Raw genomic sequence first — 20,229 nt, forward strand, 5'->3', positions numbered from 1 at the left:
GTTAAATTAAAATACATAAAACCTGAGTTATTTTAGTAGTCTGCACTGAATCATAAAAATGAGGTCACGGACAATGTACATATAATAGACAAAAAACGGACAATGTACATATAATAGACAAAAAACGGACAATGTACATATAATAGACAAAAACTTCATAACATTATGCATCTATATACAAAGTATGAAAGATTCAGGTCTTCTAGCTTCTGAAATTGAAATACATTGCACTAAGCTTTTAAAAAGTTTGTTAAAGCCACCAAGGCCAGATCTCATTACAATGCAGAGCTTTTTGCAACAGAATTCTGAGGCTCAACAAAAATTACAAATCAAATTTCTTGATAAATTAATACAATTTTTCTTAGTTGCAGACAAATCAGTTGTGATGTGATGAAAACAAATCTAAAGACATATTTAATCTAAAACAGTCAATTTTTACACAATATTTGGCTGATAAAATTAAATAACCATAAATCACCTTTCAACAACATAATAATTCAGTACATGCCTATTACATCTCACAGCAAATCTTGGTCTATACACTATAAATTTATTTGATCTGTATATATATTATGATATCTGACAAAAGCATGAACACATAAAGCTGACTATATTGATTAATATTAGGGCCAGCTGATGCCTGCCTACAGATGCAGTTTTTTTCTGGTTATGTTGAAAACCCATTGGTGGCCCTGGGCAGTTTTCTGCTCTTTGGTCAGGTTCTTGTCTATTTGACACATTCACGTTTCCATTCCCTATTCCTATTTGACACATTCTCCATTACCATTATCAATTCTATTTTGTACCATGAAAAGTCAAGGTCAGACAATCATGCTAGACAAACATTTACACCATACAATCTTTTCATTAGCCCAATATTTTACCTATGGCTTATTGTTCCTGAGAAAAAGACCTTGGCATAAACACTTGATATTGACCAATTAACCATAAAATGTGATCAAAGTTAAATGAACTCTGGTTTGAGCATTTCAATATCTTTTACCCTCAGAAATATAAAGCTTTAAATTACACAATTAGTTTTTTGTACTAGTCACCACCGCTGGATTGTGTTATCATCTCTTTAATCTTTTGCATTCTGGGATTTGTTGATTGTGAGACAAAACATTGGACAAGATTGTAAAACTTTCCATAGTACATGTACCTTGTATCAGGCCTGATATTGATGCTGACAGTATTTTAAGTGTAATATCCCCCCTCCCCCCAAATCAAAAAAAAAAAGGACAAAGGATAAGGCTCTAATGTGACTTGTAGCTAATCTTTTAAACAAGGATTCATTATGAAATAAGAAAATTGTGGTATGATGGCCATTGAGACAACCATCCACCAGCGACAAAATAATGCAGATGTTAACTAAAGGTCATTGTACAGCCTTCAACCATAAAAACCCATACTGTTTAGTAAGCTATAATCATGATAATAGGGACCTTAAATGATTTTAAAAATGTAAAGTTGATTGATTGATTTGAATTTAATGCTACTGTAACACTATTGTACATGTGCTATTTCGTGGTGGACAGTTTTTATTGTTGGAGTAAGCCAGGCCAGAGTGCTCAGATAGACATAATAGAACGACTAATGATCCTAGTCAACTAAGATTTGAGTTAAATGCACCTTCCTGATTCCAACTTACAACCTCAGTGCTGAAAAGCTAGTGATACAATAATATGACTATTCGGAACGATCAGTCACCAAATGAATATATGGAAACAGGGAATGGAATTAATGTGTCAAAGAGACAGCAACACAATCAATGAGCAAAAATTATCTGGATGTATTTGGTTGAAATCCAGCTGATTTTTGTCAAATTTCATCAAAATCTATCATTTAATCTATTTGGGATGAAATAATCAACACATTAAAATAAAACTTCCACACAAATACATGTAGTTCTATTTAAACTTTCTCACATGTCTTTAAGTCAACTTAAAACATTTTTTATCTTGTCACATTGAACTTTTTAATCAGGTCAAATATGAAATTACCAAACTTACTCCTTTCAAACTAGAGGCTCTCAAGAGCCTGTGTCGCTCACCTTGGTCTTTGTGCATATTAAACAATGGACACAGATAAATTCACGACAAAATTGTGTTTTGGTGATGGTGACGTGTATGTAGATCTTACTGTACTGAACATTCTTGTTGCTACAATTATCTCTATTTATAATGATCTTGGCACAGTAATTACAGTGGAAAATATTTTTTAAAAATTTACCAAAATTTATGAAAAATGTTAAAAATTTACTATAAAGGGCAATAACTCCTTAAGGGGTCAATTGACAATTTTGGTCATGTTGTCTTATTTGTAGATCTTATTTTGCTGAACATTATTGCTGTTTACAGTTTATCTCTATCTATAATAGTATTCAAGATAATAACCAAAAACAGCAAAATTTCCTTAAAATTACAAATTCAGGGGCGGCAACCCAACAACAGTTTGTCCGATTCATCTGAAAATTTCAGGGCAGATAGATGTTGACCTGATAAACAATTTTATCCCTGTCAGATTTGCTCTAAATGGTTTGGTTTTTGAGTTATAAGCCAAAAACTGCATTTTACCCCTATGTTCTATTTTTAGCCATGGCCGCCATGTTTTTTGATGAAATGGGAATTAAAACACAAACTTTATTCTAGATACCCTAGGAATCAATCAGGTGAAGATTGATTTGAATTGGTTCAGTAGTTTCAGAGAAGAAGATCTTTGAAATAGTTTACGACGACGACGAATGGACGATGATGACGGACGACGACGGACGCCAAGTGATGGCAAAAGCTCACATTTCCTTTTAGGAAAGGTGAGCTAAAAATTCATGAAGTTTTGACAAAGAAATGGATGTCTGAAAATCTTCAAGGGGGAGTTTAATTATACATTTTTTTAAGCAATGGATACGTGTAAATGACGGGCAAAAATTGAAGAAACATTTGTAATACAAATGCTACAAGGTCAGTTTATGAGAGTAGTAATGCCCTTTACCGTCAGGTGACAAACAGTTTCAAGTCTGAGGTCTCAAATAATTATCGTTACCATTATTTTGGGAAAAAAGTTAACGTGATTCGTCAAAAATCATTCAATTTTTTTAATCTATAAAAGAAAGTGCATATTCTATCGTCATACACCAAAAATTACTGTTAACATCATTTGGATGCATGGAATTATTAAATTTTTTACATCACTGGGTCGATACCTCTGCTGGTGGACTATCAGTCCCCGAGGGTTAATGTATCATCAACTCAGTAGTCAATACTTCTGTACTGACATGATTAAAGAATCTTTCCTAAAATTGTCTGTTTATAAATTTTGAAGTTATAAAGAAACTAAGGTTTCAACTAACCCAGGCAAAGTTGACTTTAGATGAATTCGGCTATTTATTTTATGTATTTTTGTCATATAGCTCTTCAACGGATCCGGTACTTATACATTCCTCGGATTTCAAATGTTTGGCTTTGAGCGTTCCTGATATAGGTAAATCCAGGAAAGCGCTTTGATCGCATGAAATTATTGTTTAAAATTTTTTGGCAAGAGTTTTTAATGTTATTTGTCATGGAGGTATCCCCATTACCACCCTTATTTATCCTTTTGGATTAAATCCATATGTCCCTCATTCTGGAGCATTCACCACAGACAAGACAAAAAACAATACAAAAGTATGTTCATATTTGACTCAAACTATATATCTGAAAATAGTACAAATAATTTAAATTGTTTGGCCTTTAAATGGTTAACGTAACAAGGAAGCTGAAATCATATATGTTCACCTGGATTTCCAGATCTATTTTAAACTATTTTAATTAACATAATTAAGGTAAAGGTACAGCACAGGTATGATAATAAAATCAAAATAAAGATTATCAATGCTTCCTATTTAAATAAGTTGTAAATGTTTATAAAGTTTTATTAAAACTAAATTCTCATACAAATTAGTCTTTAAACAAAAGCTTACAAAAATATTCCATCTGAACCCATGACATATGAGGGCCCTCATGGGGTTTTTGATTATGTGATTACTTGGCCGTTTTTTTAATGATTATTTGATTATTAAGCCAAATATTTCATGATTATTTGATTACCTAGGACTGTATTTTTAGTTTATGATTATTTGATTACTAAAGATAAGCAAATATTTAATGATTATGTGATTATATTGGCAAAAAAATGGTGATTATGTGATTACTAGGACCCCCCCCCCCCCCCATGAGGGGCCTCACATATATCCCTTAAGACCTCAGTTGCATCTTCAGTTACTGGCAAATCACCAAAATAATGAATATTTAAAGCAAAAACTTATATCATTTTGCATTCATTTAATTGTCAGCCTTTCAAGGCACACTTAATTCAAATACAAGTAAAGGTAAGTGAATTGAAATATAATAGTTAAAAGGTGTTTTAATTTTTAAAAGAGTAAATTTAAAAGTAACTTTCGTTTGGTCAATATATCACGTTACAATGTTTGAGAACTTTTTTTACAAATGAAAACTATTTCAAATTGAAAATCATTTCTTAACCTGTAAGATAACAGGACTGTTTTTTTTTTTGCTGCGGGGGCATTGAGTTTTATTTTAGCAAGAACTTTTCTAATCAAGTGCAAAAAGTCATTGACCTATTGAACAGCTCTCACAGTAGCTTTTTATTCTATTTATAATTATTAAAAAAATCAAATAAAAGGCAAATGTAAACAAAATATTCTGATGCAATATGTATGTAACATTTTTTTTCATCGGCTAAAAGTTGCGGTCAAATCCACAGTTGACCAGGCGTAATTAAGGAGGGACAACCATTTTGAAATGATTGAATCAACAAATGTTCGATTACTACAATATAATCCAAAATAAAACAACACCTACCTCGAATTCGCTGTTTTAAAGTTATTTTATCTGAATTTGAAGCGTACAGGTAACTTAATAACCTCTAGTTTGTAAGTTTTTATTTGTATGGCGTCACGTTTACCCATGACGACTTTGTGCCAAAATCATTTTTGAAGTTTCGCAGATTTTTTTTATTTGTCAAATTCAGACATTTTTCCAAGTTTTATCGTATTTTTTATTTTTTTTTTATGCATTAGAATCGGAATAACAGTACTGTAGTTGAAGAGTTGCCACCCTCAATTTTGATTTGACGGTCGCAAATCTCTGTTTTACTGTCTCCGCTACGCGTCGCCAGTAAAACTGCATTTTCTACCGTCAAATCTACAATTGACGGTGGCAACTCTTCAACTACAGTACTGTTATTCCTTAATTTATCTAACTTTTGACCGAAAAGAACTTAAACTTAGATCAGCAACCCTTTTTAGTTGAACAAACTAAGCCCCTCAAATTATATAAAAGCATGCTAGCTTAATATACCTTTAAATTTCTTCTTTTCCAAACTCACTGCATTTTAAAGCCCTAGAGAAAAATGTTCAGCTTAGAGTCAGAACAGTTGGTCAAACAGGGTGAGTTTCAAAACCATTATCACATGCAAAATACTTAAGTGACATGTTGTAAAACAAAAATTACTCACAAAAAACAAATTTGTCAAATTCAATAGCTCTTTGAAAAAAATTCACTTGAGACCCTGTATAACTATTATGAGTTGTTAGGTCAAGAACACTTTCAAGTATTCAGTTAATTGAATATGCCTGATTTTCACCACTTTAATTACCATACAGCCTGCATTTCAACTCTGCCAAGGCCGGTCCCAAGCCCGGCTGAAAAAAGAGGAGGGTTAAGATTAAGAAATTAGTCTTATCTTGTAAAATATGCTTTGCTGGATTGCTTAAAAAATTAAAAAAAATATTCAATATAGGTCAATTTAAGTTCTCCAACAGACACTTAACTTTTTAAAATTAAATTGTTATAATTTTTTATATATAATTTTTATTGAATTACCATTTTTGCAACATACAAATGTATTTTATAGACACAAACTAAGTATCCTCAAACACAATATATTCAACTCAATAAAATTTCAAGAAAGGAAAATTTTTAACAAAAGTTTGTATTAGTGATTTTTCAACTGTCTGTTGCATTAATATAATCAACTTAAAATCAATGCAATGAAATGAGATCTAGCATGTTATCAATTGTAAACTAAAATATTGTTTAAATTTTTTTTCCCATTCTTCTATTGAACATGTGTCATCTGAGTGACAAAATGACTATTACTGGCCTTTCCAAAGATGCCCTCCATACAGTATAAATTTTAAAGAACTATTCACATGATTTATTCTCTATGGCAATAAACATTTCCAGGCCCCACTTTTGTTGAAAAATTTAGTTAATTATTAAGGGGAATTATTTAAGCATGACTGAAGCCGGCTTGTCTAAGGCAGTAAGTGGGCCCACTTTTATGATTCTTTTTTCAATCCGCCACGCATTAGGCAGCCCATTGTTTAAGGGCCTTGTAGTTAATAAGGAAAATTTAATAATTCAAATTAAGCAATCACAGCACTGAGCTTACCAACTCAGTCATAATTTACTAAGTGCCAGGTGTGAATAGGGATATTAAATCTGATGCCCTGTGTAGGGTGATTGCCAAGCTCTCTGCACGTTAAAGAACCCTTGCAACAACTCTTGGAGGGGTCTGTAGGTGGCCTGTTGCAAGGCAAAATTCCTGATCCTATCCAACCTATCTTAATTTTCCAGTGGCAGTCAAAATTCCATGCCATTTATCTGGTGGATCTACCTTAAGCTGAATATGACTATCATACAAAAAATTACATTTATTAGTTGTAAAGGAGTAGGGCGGTAAGACCCCTTTTTGGCCTAAATATATAGCGTTTTTGCAAAGTTGTTAAATTGTTAACTTTTAGCTATAGTGATTCTTTAAAAAGTAACATGCTTTTTTGATAATACAATGGACATGCATCTGGTACTAGCATCATAATTTTAGACCTAAATCAGCCCTTACTGGACCTTCTCCTTTGTTCTCATCCTTAATTTGCATTTAGTATTAATCACAAAACTTCAAGTAAGTAATAATCAACCAATCAACTAATTAACAAACTATGGTAATTTTTTTTTTAATGTTTATCAACCTACCTACATTTAAAACTGATTGATCAAAACTTAAAAAATGACAACAAAAAAGAAATACTCATGTAATATTTTATGGATGCACAATATTAGTCGTGATGCTAATATTCAGCTCCTTTATACTGGACGGGAAACACATTCAAAACCCAAAAGGATGTGGAAAGAAAAACCTGAGCACTGGCCCCTTAATAAACCGTTTTATGACACTAAAAACAAATCACAAGATGAACATGGCCAGTCTATATCAAATGAAGACCTCTTGAAATGTTTGCTTGATTGCTGCAAGCACAAAAATGTACAAATCAACTTTCTATACCAAAAAGAGGTAGATGCTTGGCGAGAACAAAAACATGAACTGCTGAACAAGTTGTATATATTCCGTAGGAATACAGAGAAAATCAAATTAGCCATACAAAATATGTTGTTTTGTAAGGATTTTGGAGAAATAAGAGCAGCTTTGAAAAATATTAATGTTTGTCTGACTATGGATAAAACAGAAACAGACTTTCTCAAGATTCGGTGTAAAGGCCAGTCTGAACTAGTAACTGAAATTACACGCAAGCTTGCCACCATTCTGTGTAAAATTATTAAAGGAAAAGATCCAGAAGCAAAATGTGATGGTATTTGGACGTCTCCTCCTGAAAACTGGCCACCAGCAGTTCCGTTTTATAGTCCACACAACAGAGGAAAATGTAAACAGACTGGCTCAGATAAGGAACTTGTTTTGACTCTGATCCAAAATCCAAAAGCCATAATTCCTCAGAAATTTCAGTCTCTAGTTGCAGCTTTTCAACAGGTTGTAAATGCAAATAATTCAAAGGAATTAAAAAAGCACAAAGAAACATTGTGTAGAATTTATACCATAAAGAATAATATTTCAATCATCGACAATGCCCTAAAGAATATGCATGAACATGAACTATTTACATTGAATGTGCACAGCATATTAAACCAATGGTGGACAACACAAACTCTTGATAGTCAAAGTGATGAAATCTTGAAGAATTCTGCAATGATTTCAGACAATAGAAAGGCTATTCAAATACATATTTCAAAGACTTTTTTCAAAATTGGTTTCAAAGCAAATGATCTCGAAGATACTTCAAAGTCACATGTATTTTACAACATTACCTCCCCAACACAAAAATCCAGTTCACAAACCATCTGCAGTAGTTCATCAAAAAGTACCTTGATCAAAGATCAGGAAAAGGTCAATAATGATAAAGATCAGGAAACTTTGTCCAAAGAACAATCTAAAAACTGTCAAACAGTAGAACCCAAAACTCATCTAAGCAAAAACAAGGGGAGCAGCAAGGATGAACCAGTCACTGCTATTGATAATAAAATTGCTCCATCTGAGACAACAGGAAAAGTAAGTTTTATCTCAAGCTTCTAAACACACATAGAAAAGGTATAAACAATTATTAGCTTACTGCAAGTCACACACTACACACCCTGTACGGTGTCAAACATTTATTGGGGAATATGAGCAGTGTAGTGTTAAGTTACAATTACCGGTAGTTTGATTAAAAGGTGGTGCAACCTTCAACAATGAGCAAAACCCATACCTCATTGAAGCATGAAGCATTCAAACGAGAGAACAAAATACCAATAAAAAAATATGATACACAGCAACAATCGAAAACAACTTAATTACAGGTTCCTGACTTGGGAGCTGCATGAGGCTGTAGTTACATATTATATAGAGTAGGTATACTGTAAAGATATAATAACTATGATAGATATATAGATATAGTTTAAACATGTTTATAATTTCATCTATAAAATCTAAGTGAATATAGTTTATACTAGCTCAGGTTTTATTTCTATTAACATTCTTGAAATATTAATGGTGGCGGTCCCCCAAGCCTATAGAAAAACATGTATAGAAATTATAAGCAATTAAATTTACATGTATACCAGTCCACTTGACATTGTAAAATAACAAAATATAAATTTATTTCTTACAGAAAAGAAAACATCCACAAGATGAAGAGCTGCAGTCTGGTATAAAAAGACCAACATTAACAACTGACACAAATTACAACACAAAGGTACATTAATGTTAATACTATGTATATATTGGGTTGATGTTTAGACGAGTTGTATATACATTATGTACACAGCCATGTATCACCATCATTGATGGCGATCCGATGGATACATCTGTTGTAGAGTTGTCACTGACTCAGACGTACTTATAAATATAATTATTTTCTGTGACTGTATATTACATTTATTTGTAGGATCCTTTACTATAGATAATTTAGCTGATCTGTAACAATAACATCTTCATGCTTTATATATCATGTACTGTAGTACGCCGCTAGATTAAAACTGACGAGGAAAGGTAACACACGGCCAGCGAAAGCTCTTTTATTTGAGAGCCCAGGTGGTCGTGTGGTCTAGCGGGACGGCTGCAGTGCAGGCGATTTGGTGTCACAATATCACAGTAGCATGGGTTCGAATCCCGGCGAGGAAAGAACCAAAAATTTGCGAAAGCAAATTTACAGATCTAACATTGTTGGGTTGATGTTTAGACGAGTTATATATATATATATATGTAAACAAAACAAAATTTGTCCATCCCCCGTATTTTTCCCTACCATCAAATGTAATACAGTATGGTGTAAAAATTTAAAGAAATAAATCGATCAAAAGGACTGAATAAAGTTTATTATAAATGAATTAACATTTTTGGTCCAACATAGACTTAAGCTTGAGTTCTTCAAAATATACCTCTTTACAAAGGTTACACTGGTTAAAAGTATCAACAAAATAACTAAGACGTAAACAATTAAACTAACAATTTTCGAACAAAAATAATGTTACTAAAGCGGGAGGCATTTATGTATATCTATAGATACAATTTTTGAAATAAATAGATGAAGTCAATCACTGTTATACTCAATAATATATAAATTCAGGAATTTTGGGATGTTTTTATTATTGTGAAAATTGCAAAAAGATAGTAATTTGATTTTGCAAAAATTAAAACTCTATCAGCTGATCATTGTGTTTATTAAATTTAAAATTTTAAAATAATGATTTATATGCAGTATTTACAGAAATTGCAAATAAGTGACCATTCTTTGACATTCTCTTTAAACAAATGCATGCAAAAATACTTGAATAAATAAAGTTCTTCCTAATGGCGATTTTTCAATTTTAACTTTATTTTCAGACTGACGAAATTATAGAAACACAGCAATTAGAGCAACCATTGGTAGGAAAACATTTACACGATAATGACAATTCACTCGACACTAATTTAGGCATTACAGACACTGAATTACACAGTTTATTAACTAGTATATCAAATTTTTCGTCGGAGACCAACCTCGACACATTGTCTAATGAAGATGAGTGTTTTAGTGATCATCAGCTAGAATTAATACTAACAGACTTGGTTGATCATGTTGAATCAGGCAAGAACTCAAATACTGAAGAACTTTTATCAAAAGGTCATGACATTGAGTGATTTGTACATACATGTATTATGATATATATTTATTTATAATTTTTTTTCATAGGTTTTGAATAGAGAATTTTACTCTTAACACCTAAAATTACCAAATTATCCTGCAGATTAATCAATTGTTAAAATTTATTTTGAATTTTGGATGATCAAATTCATAAGATTAACTTTATGTGTTTCCTTGACAGATTTATTTTGCTCTCCTCAGTTACGGTGCTCTATCAAAAATGTTCATGGCTTGGACGGAGAGTTGTCTTATTGGCACTTATACCACATTTTCTTATTTATAATTACAGTAATCTACGATTTTATTTTAGAAATTGAAACATCAAATTGATCCAGAAAGAATTCGTTCTTTGTATATCCATTGCAGGAAAACAAATGTTGCCAAAGAATAATGCTATCTGTGCTTAGAGAGAACACATGACTTGAAAAATTTCATTTCAACGAATTTTAAACCTCGCACAGATAGCTTATTCTAGTGCAAATAATTTGTAGTGTGTTTCCCCTAAAAAAATACTTGACAGGGCAGAAACTTGACAATAATAAATTCTCTATTCAAAACCAGCGCCAGTGCTCAAATTGTTATTTCTGTTCCCTCCAGTATCATACATGCACTTGGCTACTGGATCTTCCTTTAAGTTTTCTTTTTTTATCCAAGCTGACTTTGGCATGCAAATAAATAATTACACCTGCATGAAAATGTATCTACATATGTAACTAGCATGCTTGCCTAGATGACTTAGCCACAAAGTCCACACATCACTTTTAAAAGTGTCTTCTTAGTTTTACACATTCTGGAGCAGTAGAGGCTGAGTATTTTTTCATGAAGCTTTAATAATATAAGAAAACTGACGGAGGGTCCAGTAGTCAAATGCATGTATCTGAATACTTTGCACATTGTGCAAGTATTAATATATTTATATATTGTAATAAATGATATTTAAATGTTGAGTGTGTTTATCCTTTTCCACTTATATCACAGTGAAAATATTGTTTTTGAAAGTTTTTACGTCAAGGTTATATATATAATATGATGGAGAAGAAATATGTTATCACACAAGATACAGTACACAGATCTGTATCCTTGATAATTTTCAATCAATACAAAGTAAAATTAACGTTAGCATTAGCCTCTAATGGTCTGCACAAATTTTGCACTTTCCACTTTAATAATTCATATATGTATATTAATAGAACTATTGCAAAATCAAAGGAAATATTAACTCACACGTCAGGCAGGGCTCCAACTTTAACTTTTTTGTGTAAGGCACAGACAAAAAAAATTTGGTTGCAAATATTTGGCAATACATTTCATCTTCAATTTTATCCGGTTTAGAACCAGTCTACAGTTGACAAAGGGAAGTAATTTGTATAAAAAGTGTGTACTAAGAGAATCAAATCGGTAATTGGCAAATGGACTATATAGCATAAGGATTTTATTTTTCATTTTTGAGGCTTATTTCATATTTTCTAGAAAAGATATATTGAAAAGCACTCTGTGCAGTGTGATACGAGAAATGTATCTATTCATGCAAAGGAATGGACAACAGGCCTGTGACAACCATATATAAGAGAATAAACATTGTGCAGATAGACAACAATAACAAAAAAATAAAATCAGGGCAAAAGAACCCTGATCGAACAGGCATCAGGGAAAACAGGTACTAAAGTGAACCTTAAGGGCATACGATACAGTTTTGATCCTGTATTTACAGTTTAATGAAAACTTCCATATAGGCTAGTTTTTGTCTGCTTAAATCAAATATGTAATAAAATATACCTGCATGTGCTATTTCTTGAGTTAAATGAGGTCGAAATTTTGTATATTTGCTCAAAATTCGGATTTGTGGCTGTATTTTCCATTTCGAAAGAAAGCCATAACTTTTTTGTTTTAAAAGATAAACACAAATTGTTTTTTGTTAGATAATTTGTAATTTTTTTATTTTATATGTATCCCAAAAAATTATGCATTTTTTATTCAGAAATAACTCATATTTATCAAATGGTCATGAATTATAAAGAAACAATCATATTTTTTTGCTATATATTTATCAAAATTAAAAAAAAATCCTCTATTTACAGTTGTATAAAATTTGGTCCACATATTAATCTCCCTGCAAAATGAAACAAAATGTCATTTTAAAAAATAGGGGTCCATGCACTCGTTTTCAAATTAAATCAGTTTGAATGATAAAAATTGTCGAAAAATACATCTTTTCCCGATATGTCATAGTTTGACGTCGCGAAAATAACATTTTTCGTTAGCAACGTCATTACCTCCCCTGTTACTGTATCGTATGTCCTTAAACAGGGTGAACAGATCAGGCTTCCAGATTTAGAGTGATCACTACATGAAGGATTCTTTGGCTTTGGGTAAAAATGTCAAGATCAATTGCCATTCTGAGAGGTCAATGAGAGCAATAAGCTAACCTGGCAGATCTAAGTTATTGACAATGATTGAAAAAGGGGTGTCATTTTTACAATATCTAAAGGAGATTTGAGCATTTGCTGTAAAAGTAAAACACTTAGCCATCTCTTGACAATGTTGTGTGTTGTTGGGCATACATTCCTACCACATTTGACATTACTTTTGTTCACAAGGCAACGCCAATTACACATGACATACATCATGTACATAGATAATTTATACATTTTCGAATCTACACCGGTTTGCATGTAATCAGTAACGATATTATAATCTTACGTTGTCTAAATTTTAAAGTCACTGGTTTTGAAGTTGAAATAACAGATTTGACAGCTGAAATAGATGCTAGAATAGGCTGTGGCCATTCGGAATTTGTTGACCCCGACTTAGATCTTCGGTCTGCAGCAGCTAACTCATCTTGCAAAGAAGTTTGTTTTGGTTTTGTTTCCGCCATGTTTGTAGGAGGAGCTCCTGTTTGTTGAAGTGAAGTGTTGATTCAAGTATAAATATACAACCAAGTTGTGACGGCATTTTCAATGTTTCCAAAAGAAATTAATCTTCTTAACTACATGCAAGATAATTTGAGGGTTATAAACGAAGAATATGTGTTGTTAGTTCTATCTCTTTCATTGCAAGGGGAGATAAATCATGTAAATAATCTTAATTAAAAGGGGCACGCTACAAGATACGAAAAAAATATAATGTGAGTTTGTTTGGTTCAATCATTAGTAAAAGTTAATTATCGAAGAAAATAAAACACGTTAAGCAGCCAATTTGGTCCAGTTTTCTCTAAATTAGCAAAAAAAAATTCCTGGTGAATTATTGACTTGCAAGTCGGAATAATCATCGACTTAAATTTATTGAATCCGTATTCATGTGACCTTCAATTTAACCAATAAGCAATATATTGTTATGCATGAATGAGTCGTTTTAGTCGTTTAAATGAAAATAATAACAACATTTAAAGTGAAACAAAGGTGAACCATTTCAATAACTGACTCGATCCAAAAAAACCAAAACATTCCAGGCCTTTACAGATAAAAACGATAATTATCTTTTGTTTTTAACCTATAACATCACAAGTCCATTACTAGTAATGAACTCTGATAACATGAAATCAAACAGACATAGAAAAAATCTAATTGCACGAGGTTGACGATCTATTTATGTTTATGTTTATATCAGGTTAAGTGACCATCGGCAGAGTACGGATGTCATCTCGATCTTCATGAATTAACTGAGGAATGCTATGCTCTAGGAATCGTAATGAACTAGTTGTAAAGTTGGCCGGTTATTTTATTAGTCTGTAATTTATATTTTGTATGTCATACTGAATCGGTCGATTATTGAGTTTTTGTAACCACGTGATCACCTGCTGAGTTTTGTACATGTATATTTCAGTCGAATTTGTATTCCCTTTTTAATATTATAATGACCAAAATGAGCATATTCAAAGCATGATACACAATCATAAGGAAGCAGGTAGCTATATGGATTTTGTTACAATATATTTCGCATGCAACTAGAGCATGAAGAACTGTTTATTGCATCAAAACAATAAAATCTATATAACTTTTATACTTTCTGAGATATAGACAATCCATTGTAGTACAAATCAGAGACGATTTTTCTTTAAAACATGATATAAACCTTTAGTTTGTGCTTAATGATAAGGGGGTCAATGATACATATCGTGCTTCCTCGTTTCTTTTATTTTGTGTAACACATTCATTAAACAATGTTAAACTTGGATGGTGTTCATCATTTTTTTTTTATGTTTGAATGGGAATATGTTTTGCAAACAAACAAAAACATTTTTAATTTCTCAAAAACTTGAAATATTGAATATGTTTGAAACTAGACATATCGGCCATGTACCGTTCTAAATGATTGTCTGTCTCATTAGTTCATTTGACAAAAAAAATTAATGGTAAGATAATATTTGCTGAATAAACATATATATACAGCTATTTTTATTGTGCTCTACTCTATATTTCAGGTAATGCAATGTCCGTGTTTAATTTATAAGACACAGCAGTCATCAAAATTATGAATCTATCATTAGCATTGTATTATTTTCATTAATATAAAAAAGAAGATGTGGTATGATTGCCAATGAGAAAACTGTCCACAAGAGACCAAAATGACACAGACATTAAAACAACTATTATAGGTCACCGTACGGCCTTCAACAATGAACAAAGCCCATACAGCATAGTCAGCTATAAAGGCCCCGATAAGACAATGTAAAAGAATTCAAAACGCCCTTATTTATATAAGAAAAATGAACGAAAAACAAAAATTAAACACATAAACAAACGACAACCACTGAATTACAGGTTCCTGACTTGGGACAGGCACATACATAAATACATTAAATCTCATTTCCTAATTTTGTAGGGAAATGAGTTGTTTTCATCAATGATTTCCATGCTTAATTATCACCAGACATATGTTTATTTTCCACGAGCACCGACACGACAGGTGTAACAAGAGGAGTAGGACATGCTTATCTCCCATGAGCTTCAATGTGAGTTTACCGTCCTGACAGGAGTTTGTGTTCTATAATGATCGATCAAAATTTGTACTATTTTTTTTTTACAATTTTTTTTTAGTTGTGTATTATATTATCACATGCCGTCATGATAAGGCAAAATGTCCGCTATGCAAATTAGCAAATTACCCCAAATTTTGCGATATGTGTAATTAAACTGATAACTTATCAATGTTTAGTCATACTAATTCACCATGACCTTTTTTGTTATTAAAATATTTATAAAGGTCTGAAAACTGTAGCAAGGGTTTGTTTAGTTTATTTGTAGAACGGATTTTTAATTCTTTCTTTCATTGAACATGTTAAAACCACGCCGTGGGACAATTATTTTTTTCTAGAAATTCTTTGCAGGATAAATAAAAAAAAAGCCAACAACAAAACAGATTTTTTTTTATTATAAACTCAGAGACATATAATGTCTTTAATTAAATGCAAATCTATTTCTATTCGTTTATATGTCCCTATCGATGACACTGATACAGCAGTGTTATAGTAGTCTCAGGATGACACTAGAGAATCATCAATAAAGTTAATGTGAAAAAAGCAACTGGAGCAGGTGGGATACCAGCAAAAATAGTTAAAGCAAGTAAATCTGTCGTTGCACCTCAGTTGACCAGTCTTATACATTTGACTGTAGACACGGGCATATTTCCAGACAAACTTAAAGAAGCCTAGTTACAACCTTACATAAAAAGAGCGATCTACTACTGAAATCAAATTACAGACCAGTCAGTGTATTACCTATTTTTTCAAAATTTTATGAACAGATATTTGAAATACAGTTATACTATTTCTTTGATTCCATTTTTAATCCTTATCTATGTGCTTTCCGTAGAGGACATAGATGTCAGACCACGTTGCTCAGATAACTGGAAGACTGGCGTAAAGCCTTATACAAAAACTTTTATATAGCTGCAGTTCTTATGGATTTATCAAAAGCTTTTGACTGCTTACCCTCAAGAAATTTAACTATATAAATTACTAGCATAATGGTGTTTCTCCACATTCGGTATCTTTATTAAAATCATATCTCTCTGATAGAAAACATCAAATTAAAGTAAACGGTGTTCTGAGTAGCTAGGCTGACATCCAAAAGGCGATACCCCAAGGTTCTATATTGGGGCCCCTTTTATTTAATGTCTTCATAAATGATATTTTTTATTTTGTTAAAAATAGTCCATTAAACAATTATGCGGACGACAATACTCTTTTATTAGTATGGCCATCTCATATCCGTATTAGAATCTGAGTCTCAAGTGCTGATTGCTTGGTTTACAGAAAATAAGATGCGGGCAAATCCTGATAAATTTCAAGTTATTGCTGTAGGGAAAAGAACCTTTGCAAAAAATCCATCTATTCAAATTCAGCAAAATATTTTATCATGTGAAGAAACAGTAAAGTTACTTGGAATTGATATTGATTACCAACTATAAAATTTGATGTAATATAATTAACTTGTATGGCAAGCCGTTTTACTATTTATTCTAACTTCCAGATATCTAATAAACTTTATAAGATATCTCATATAGTTTATAAGATATCTTATATAGTTTATAAGATATCTTATATAGTTTATAAGATATCTTATATACTTTATAAGATATCTCTTTATAAGATATCTCATATAATTTTCTTTATAAGATATCTTATAAAGTATATAAGATATCTCATAAAGTATATAAGATATATTATAAACAAGATGACATATCTTATAAAGTATATAAGATATCTTATAAAGTTTATAAAGTTTATAAGATATCTTATATACTTTATAAGATATCTCATTTGATTTTCTTTATATCTTATAAAGAAAATTATATGAGATATCTTATAAACTTTAGAAGATATCTTATAAACTTTAAGATATCTTATAAAAACTGGATTATATAAGATATCTTATATATTATATGATATATGATATATCTTGAAGTTAGAATAAATAGTAAAACGGCTTCCCATAAACTTGTATAGAAACGCATCGAAACAGCTGAATGTTCTCAAGAGAATTGGATCATTTTTAAACAGATTTAAATAAACTTACAATTTTTCATACTTTAATTTTGAGTAATTTTAATTTTTGCCCTTTGACTTGGCTTCTGCCAGATAATGGCCACAATCAACGGACTGATTATACTGCCTTGTTTTGTAGCGCATATTCGACCACCCCTCCCCAAAATTGGGAAATTTAATTCAGCTTTATCATCGAGGCTTTAAAGGCCTCGGCTGACGGTGCTGATACGACCCCAGGAGGAAGAGCGTTCCGATCTCGGATGGTTCTTGGAAAGAATGAGTGTTTTCGGTAATCACAGGATGCTGATATGGTACTTGGAAGGATTTATCATGCATGTTTCGTGTCATTCTTTTCGGTGGTATTAGACGACCTTCCTTTGACATGGCCACTTTGTTGTTTTCTATTTTGTATAGCATTGTGAGTCTCGCTTCTTTCCTTTTTTGTTCTAGGGATGTCCATTTCAGATGTTGTAGCATCAAGTTAACGCTTGAACGTAATTAAAGGAGACAGATTTGTAAAAGCAAATTGCTTGTTTCTGAATCCTTTATATTATTATAATGTATATTATCGTTAATGTTGATTTATCTGAATAAGTATTGTTTAAACTAAGTTAACACTGGAGTGATTATGATGTTTGTTAGATACGTAGCGAGCTCCTCTTCTTTGTACGATCTCAAGTCTGTCAGTCTCAGCTGTCTTAAGATATGGATCCCATACTGGACTGGCATATTCTACAAATGGACGTACCAATGTTTTATAGGCATTCTCCTTCACTGTAGTCAAGGCCGTAACTAGCCTCTTTTAATAGTGAGGCAAAATATATTCGCCGAGCGTAGCGAGGCGAAAAATATTGGGCGAGGGGTCTGGGGCCGCTTAAGGCCCCCAGAAGCTCTGAGAAAAATAACGCAAAATCGTGCATTCTGAGCGTTTCCCAGACTCTTTCTTGCATTGAAACGGCTTAATTAATTTTTAGATATTTTTTTCGACAATCAGGTCCCAAAGCAAAAACAAAGATTCATGGTAATTTAAGACTTTAATGATTAGAGACTGAGACTACTATAACTGTGTAACAGTTATAGTAGTCTCAGTTAGAGACAACATTAAAAGACCGATATGTAAGATAAAGCAAAAATCGTAATTCTCATAATTATTAATACCGTATCTGTCTGTCTGTTCTTGTCTTATATTTTGATTAGACTTTGGTGATTTTTTTATGACTAGATTTAAATATAGTGACATTGTAGTATTATACTTTAAGTACTAGTACTGCTTAAGTCCACACTAGGGACCATCTTCACCTTGTTTTACGATCTTTTACGGTATAAATGATTCTTTAAAAGTATTGTTGAAGACCATCCGGCAACTATCAAGATGAAGAGCAGGAACACAAACTTTTACCATTGATCTTTTGTATTTTTTCTATGCATTGACTTTGAGTGCGATTAGGTTCCCATTCTTCTTTATTATCTGTTAAAGGGTCTCAACACGACTTAATGCAAGTTTAACCTTTCAATGTAAAAGGTCATATATGGCAATACCTTTTTTTTCTTCAAATTATTTGATACCGGGAAATATGTGACCTTACTTTAATTCAAACCATGTCAGCTATCTAGTTTTATTTACAATAAAACAAACTGTTTTGCATTCTTTGATATCAATTTCAATTATCCATGCAGAAAGGACATTTTATTTTGTGTCCACTGAGTAGCATCGCATGTTCTTAAAATATATTTCTCGCACATGTGCAATTCTGGACATCGGTGGACATGCAACATTGCAAAACCACGTTTACAAATGAAAATCAACAATCAGACTATAGTCATAAACCTTTTGTTTAATTTTTTTTTTAATTTTACATGAGGCATTTGCCTCATTTGCCTCAATGTAGTTACAGCCTAGTTGATCCTATATTTAAATTTCTTTTTAGGAAACCAATTGTTCGATTAACCTGATTGCATATGCTATTTATATATACGTGGTCATTCCATCTGAGTTCTGATGTAAATGTGCAGCTTAGATATATTGCACTGCTGACCGACTCGAGAATTTGACCATGTAGACTGTATGAAGTTGCAATTGTCTTGTTTTTCCTGTTGATGGTGAGAACATTGCATTTGTCAGGGTGGAATGACATTTTCCATTTTGATTCCCATATTCCAAGTTTGTCCAGATCTAGTTGTAAAAGTCTGGCATTTTTGTACAGAGAAAAATTCGAAAAAACTTGAAAAAATAAGAGGAGAGAGTATTAAGATTTGTATATGACGACTACTTATGCATCCTCTGAAACTCTTCTTGAGAACGCAAAGGTTCCAACCCTACAAGAAACTTAAAGACGCATCAGGACAATGGCACTTGAGACTTAAAAATAATTTGGCTCCTGTATGTTTACAAAATTTACTCCAAATTAAACACACTAAATATTCTTTTAGATACAGTAATATTTGGGAAATACCACAGGTTAGAACTATATCATATGGAAAATAATCTTTTAGTCAAGTTTTGCTGCTGCTTCTTTATGGAATAGCTTACCTGAACATTTCAGGACTGTTAACAGCTTCTCACATTTTAAAAGTCTTGTTCAGTCCTAGAGTGGAACAGAATGTTTTTGCTCTGTTTGTAGATAATTTGTGTAACAATATTTATGCTTTTCAAGTTATGCCGCTGCATTAACAGCTTGCATTGCAACTGAAAATTAGATTTTACATTTTAAAACTTGAAAGATTTGAAATT

General features: G+C 31.9%; 2 protein-coding genes across 3 annotated transcripts in view; one reads left to right on the forward strand and one right to left on the reverse strand.

Annotated features, from left to right (window-relative positions):
- Positions 1–13,444, reverse strand: part of LOC139489275 (RUN and FYVE domain-containing protein 2-like) — an 88,716-nt gene extending 75,272 nt beyond the window's left edge. The window contains exon 1 of one of the 2 annotated variants that reach the window (XM_071275541.1): positions 13,214–13,440. In XM_071275541.1, coding sequence (XP_071131642.1) covers positions 13,214–13,388 — 175 coding nt within the window. In that variant the 5' untranslated portion in view covers positions 13,389–13,440. Of the gene's footprint in view, positions 1–13,213 lie in introns of both variants that reach the window. The other variant, XM_071275543.1, reaches the window with a different exon arrangement.
- Positions 5,673–11,458, forward strand: LOC139489244 (uncharacterized). The gene is made up of 3 exons (XM_071275480.1): positions 5,673–8,400; positions 8,999–9,082; positions 10,213–11,458. The coding sequence occupies exons 1-3, from the start codon at positions 7,069–7,071 to the stop codon at positions 10,507–10,509; spliced, it is 1,713 nt and encodes a 570-aa protein (XP_071131581.1). The 5' UTR covers positions 5,673–7,068; the 3' UTR covers positions 10,510–11,458.
- Positions 13,445–20,229: the final 6,785 nt, after the last annotated feature.

Source organism: Mytilus edulis, chromosome 9 (assembly GCF_963676685.1).
Source record: "Mytilus edulis chromosome 9, xbMytEdul2.2, whole genome shotgun sequence".
Taxonomy (NCBI): Eukaryota; Metazoa; Mollusca; class Bivalvia; order Mytilida; family Mytilidae; genus Mytilus; species Mytilus edulis.

Excerpts from the sequence above, each read along its gene's own strand:
- LOC139489244 (XM_071275480.1), top strand. The coding sequence starts at position 7,069 with ATGACAACAAAAAAGAAATACTCATGTAATATTTTATGGATGCACAAT. Across the intron at positions 8,401-8,998 it reads CATCTGAGACAACAGGAAAA|AAAAGAAAACATCCACAAGA; the intron begins GTAAGTTTTATC and ends TATTTCTTACAG. Across the intron at positions 9,083-10,212 it reads ACACAAATTACAACACAAAG|ACTGACGAAATTATAGAAAC; the intron begins GTACATTAATGT and ends CTTTATTTTCAG.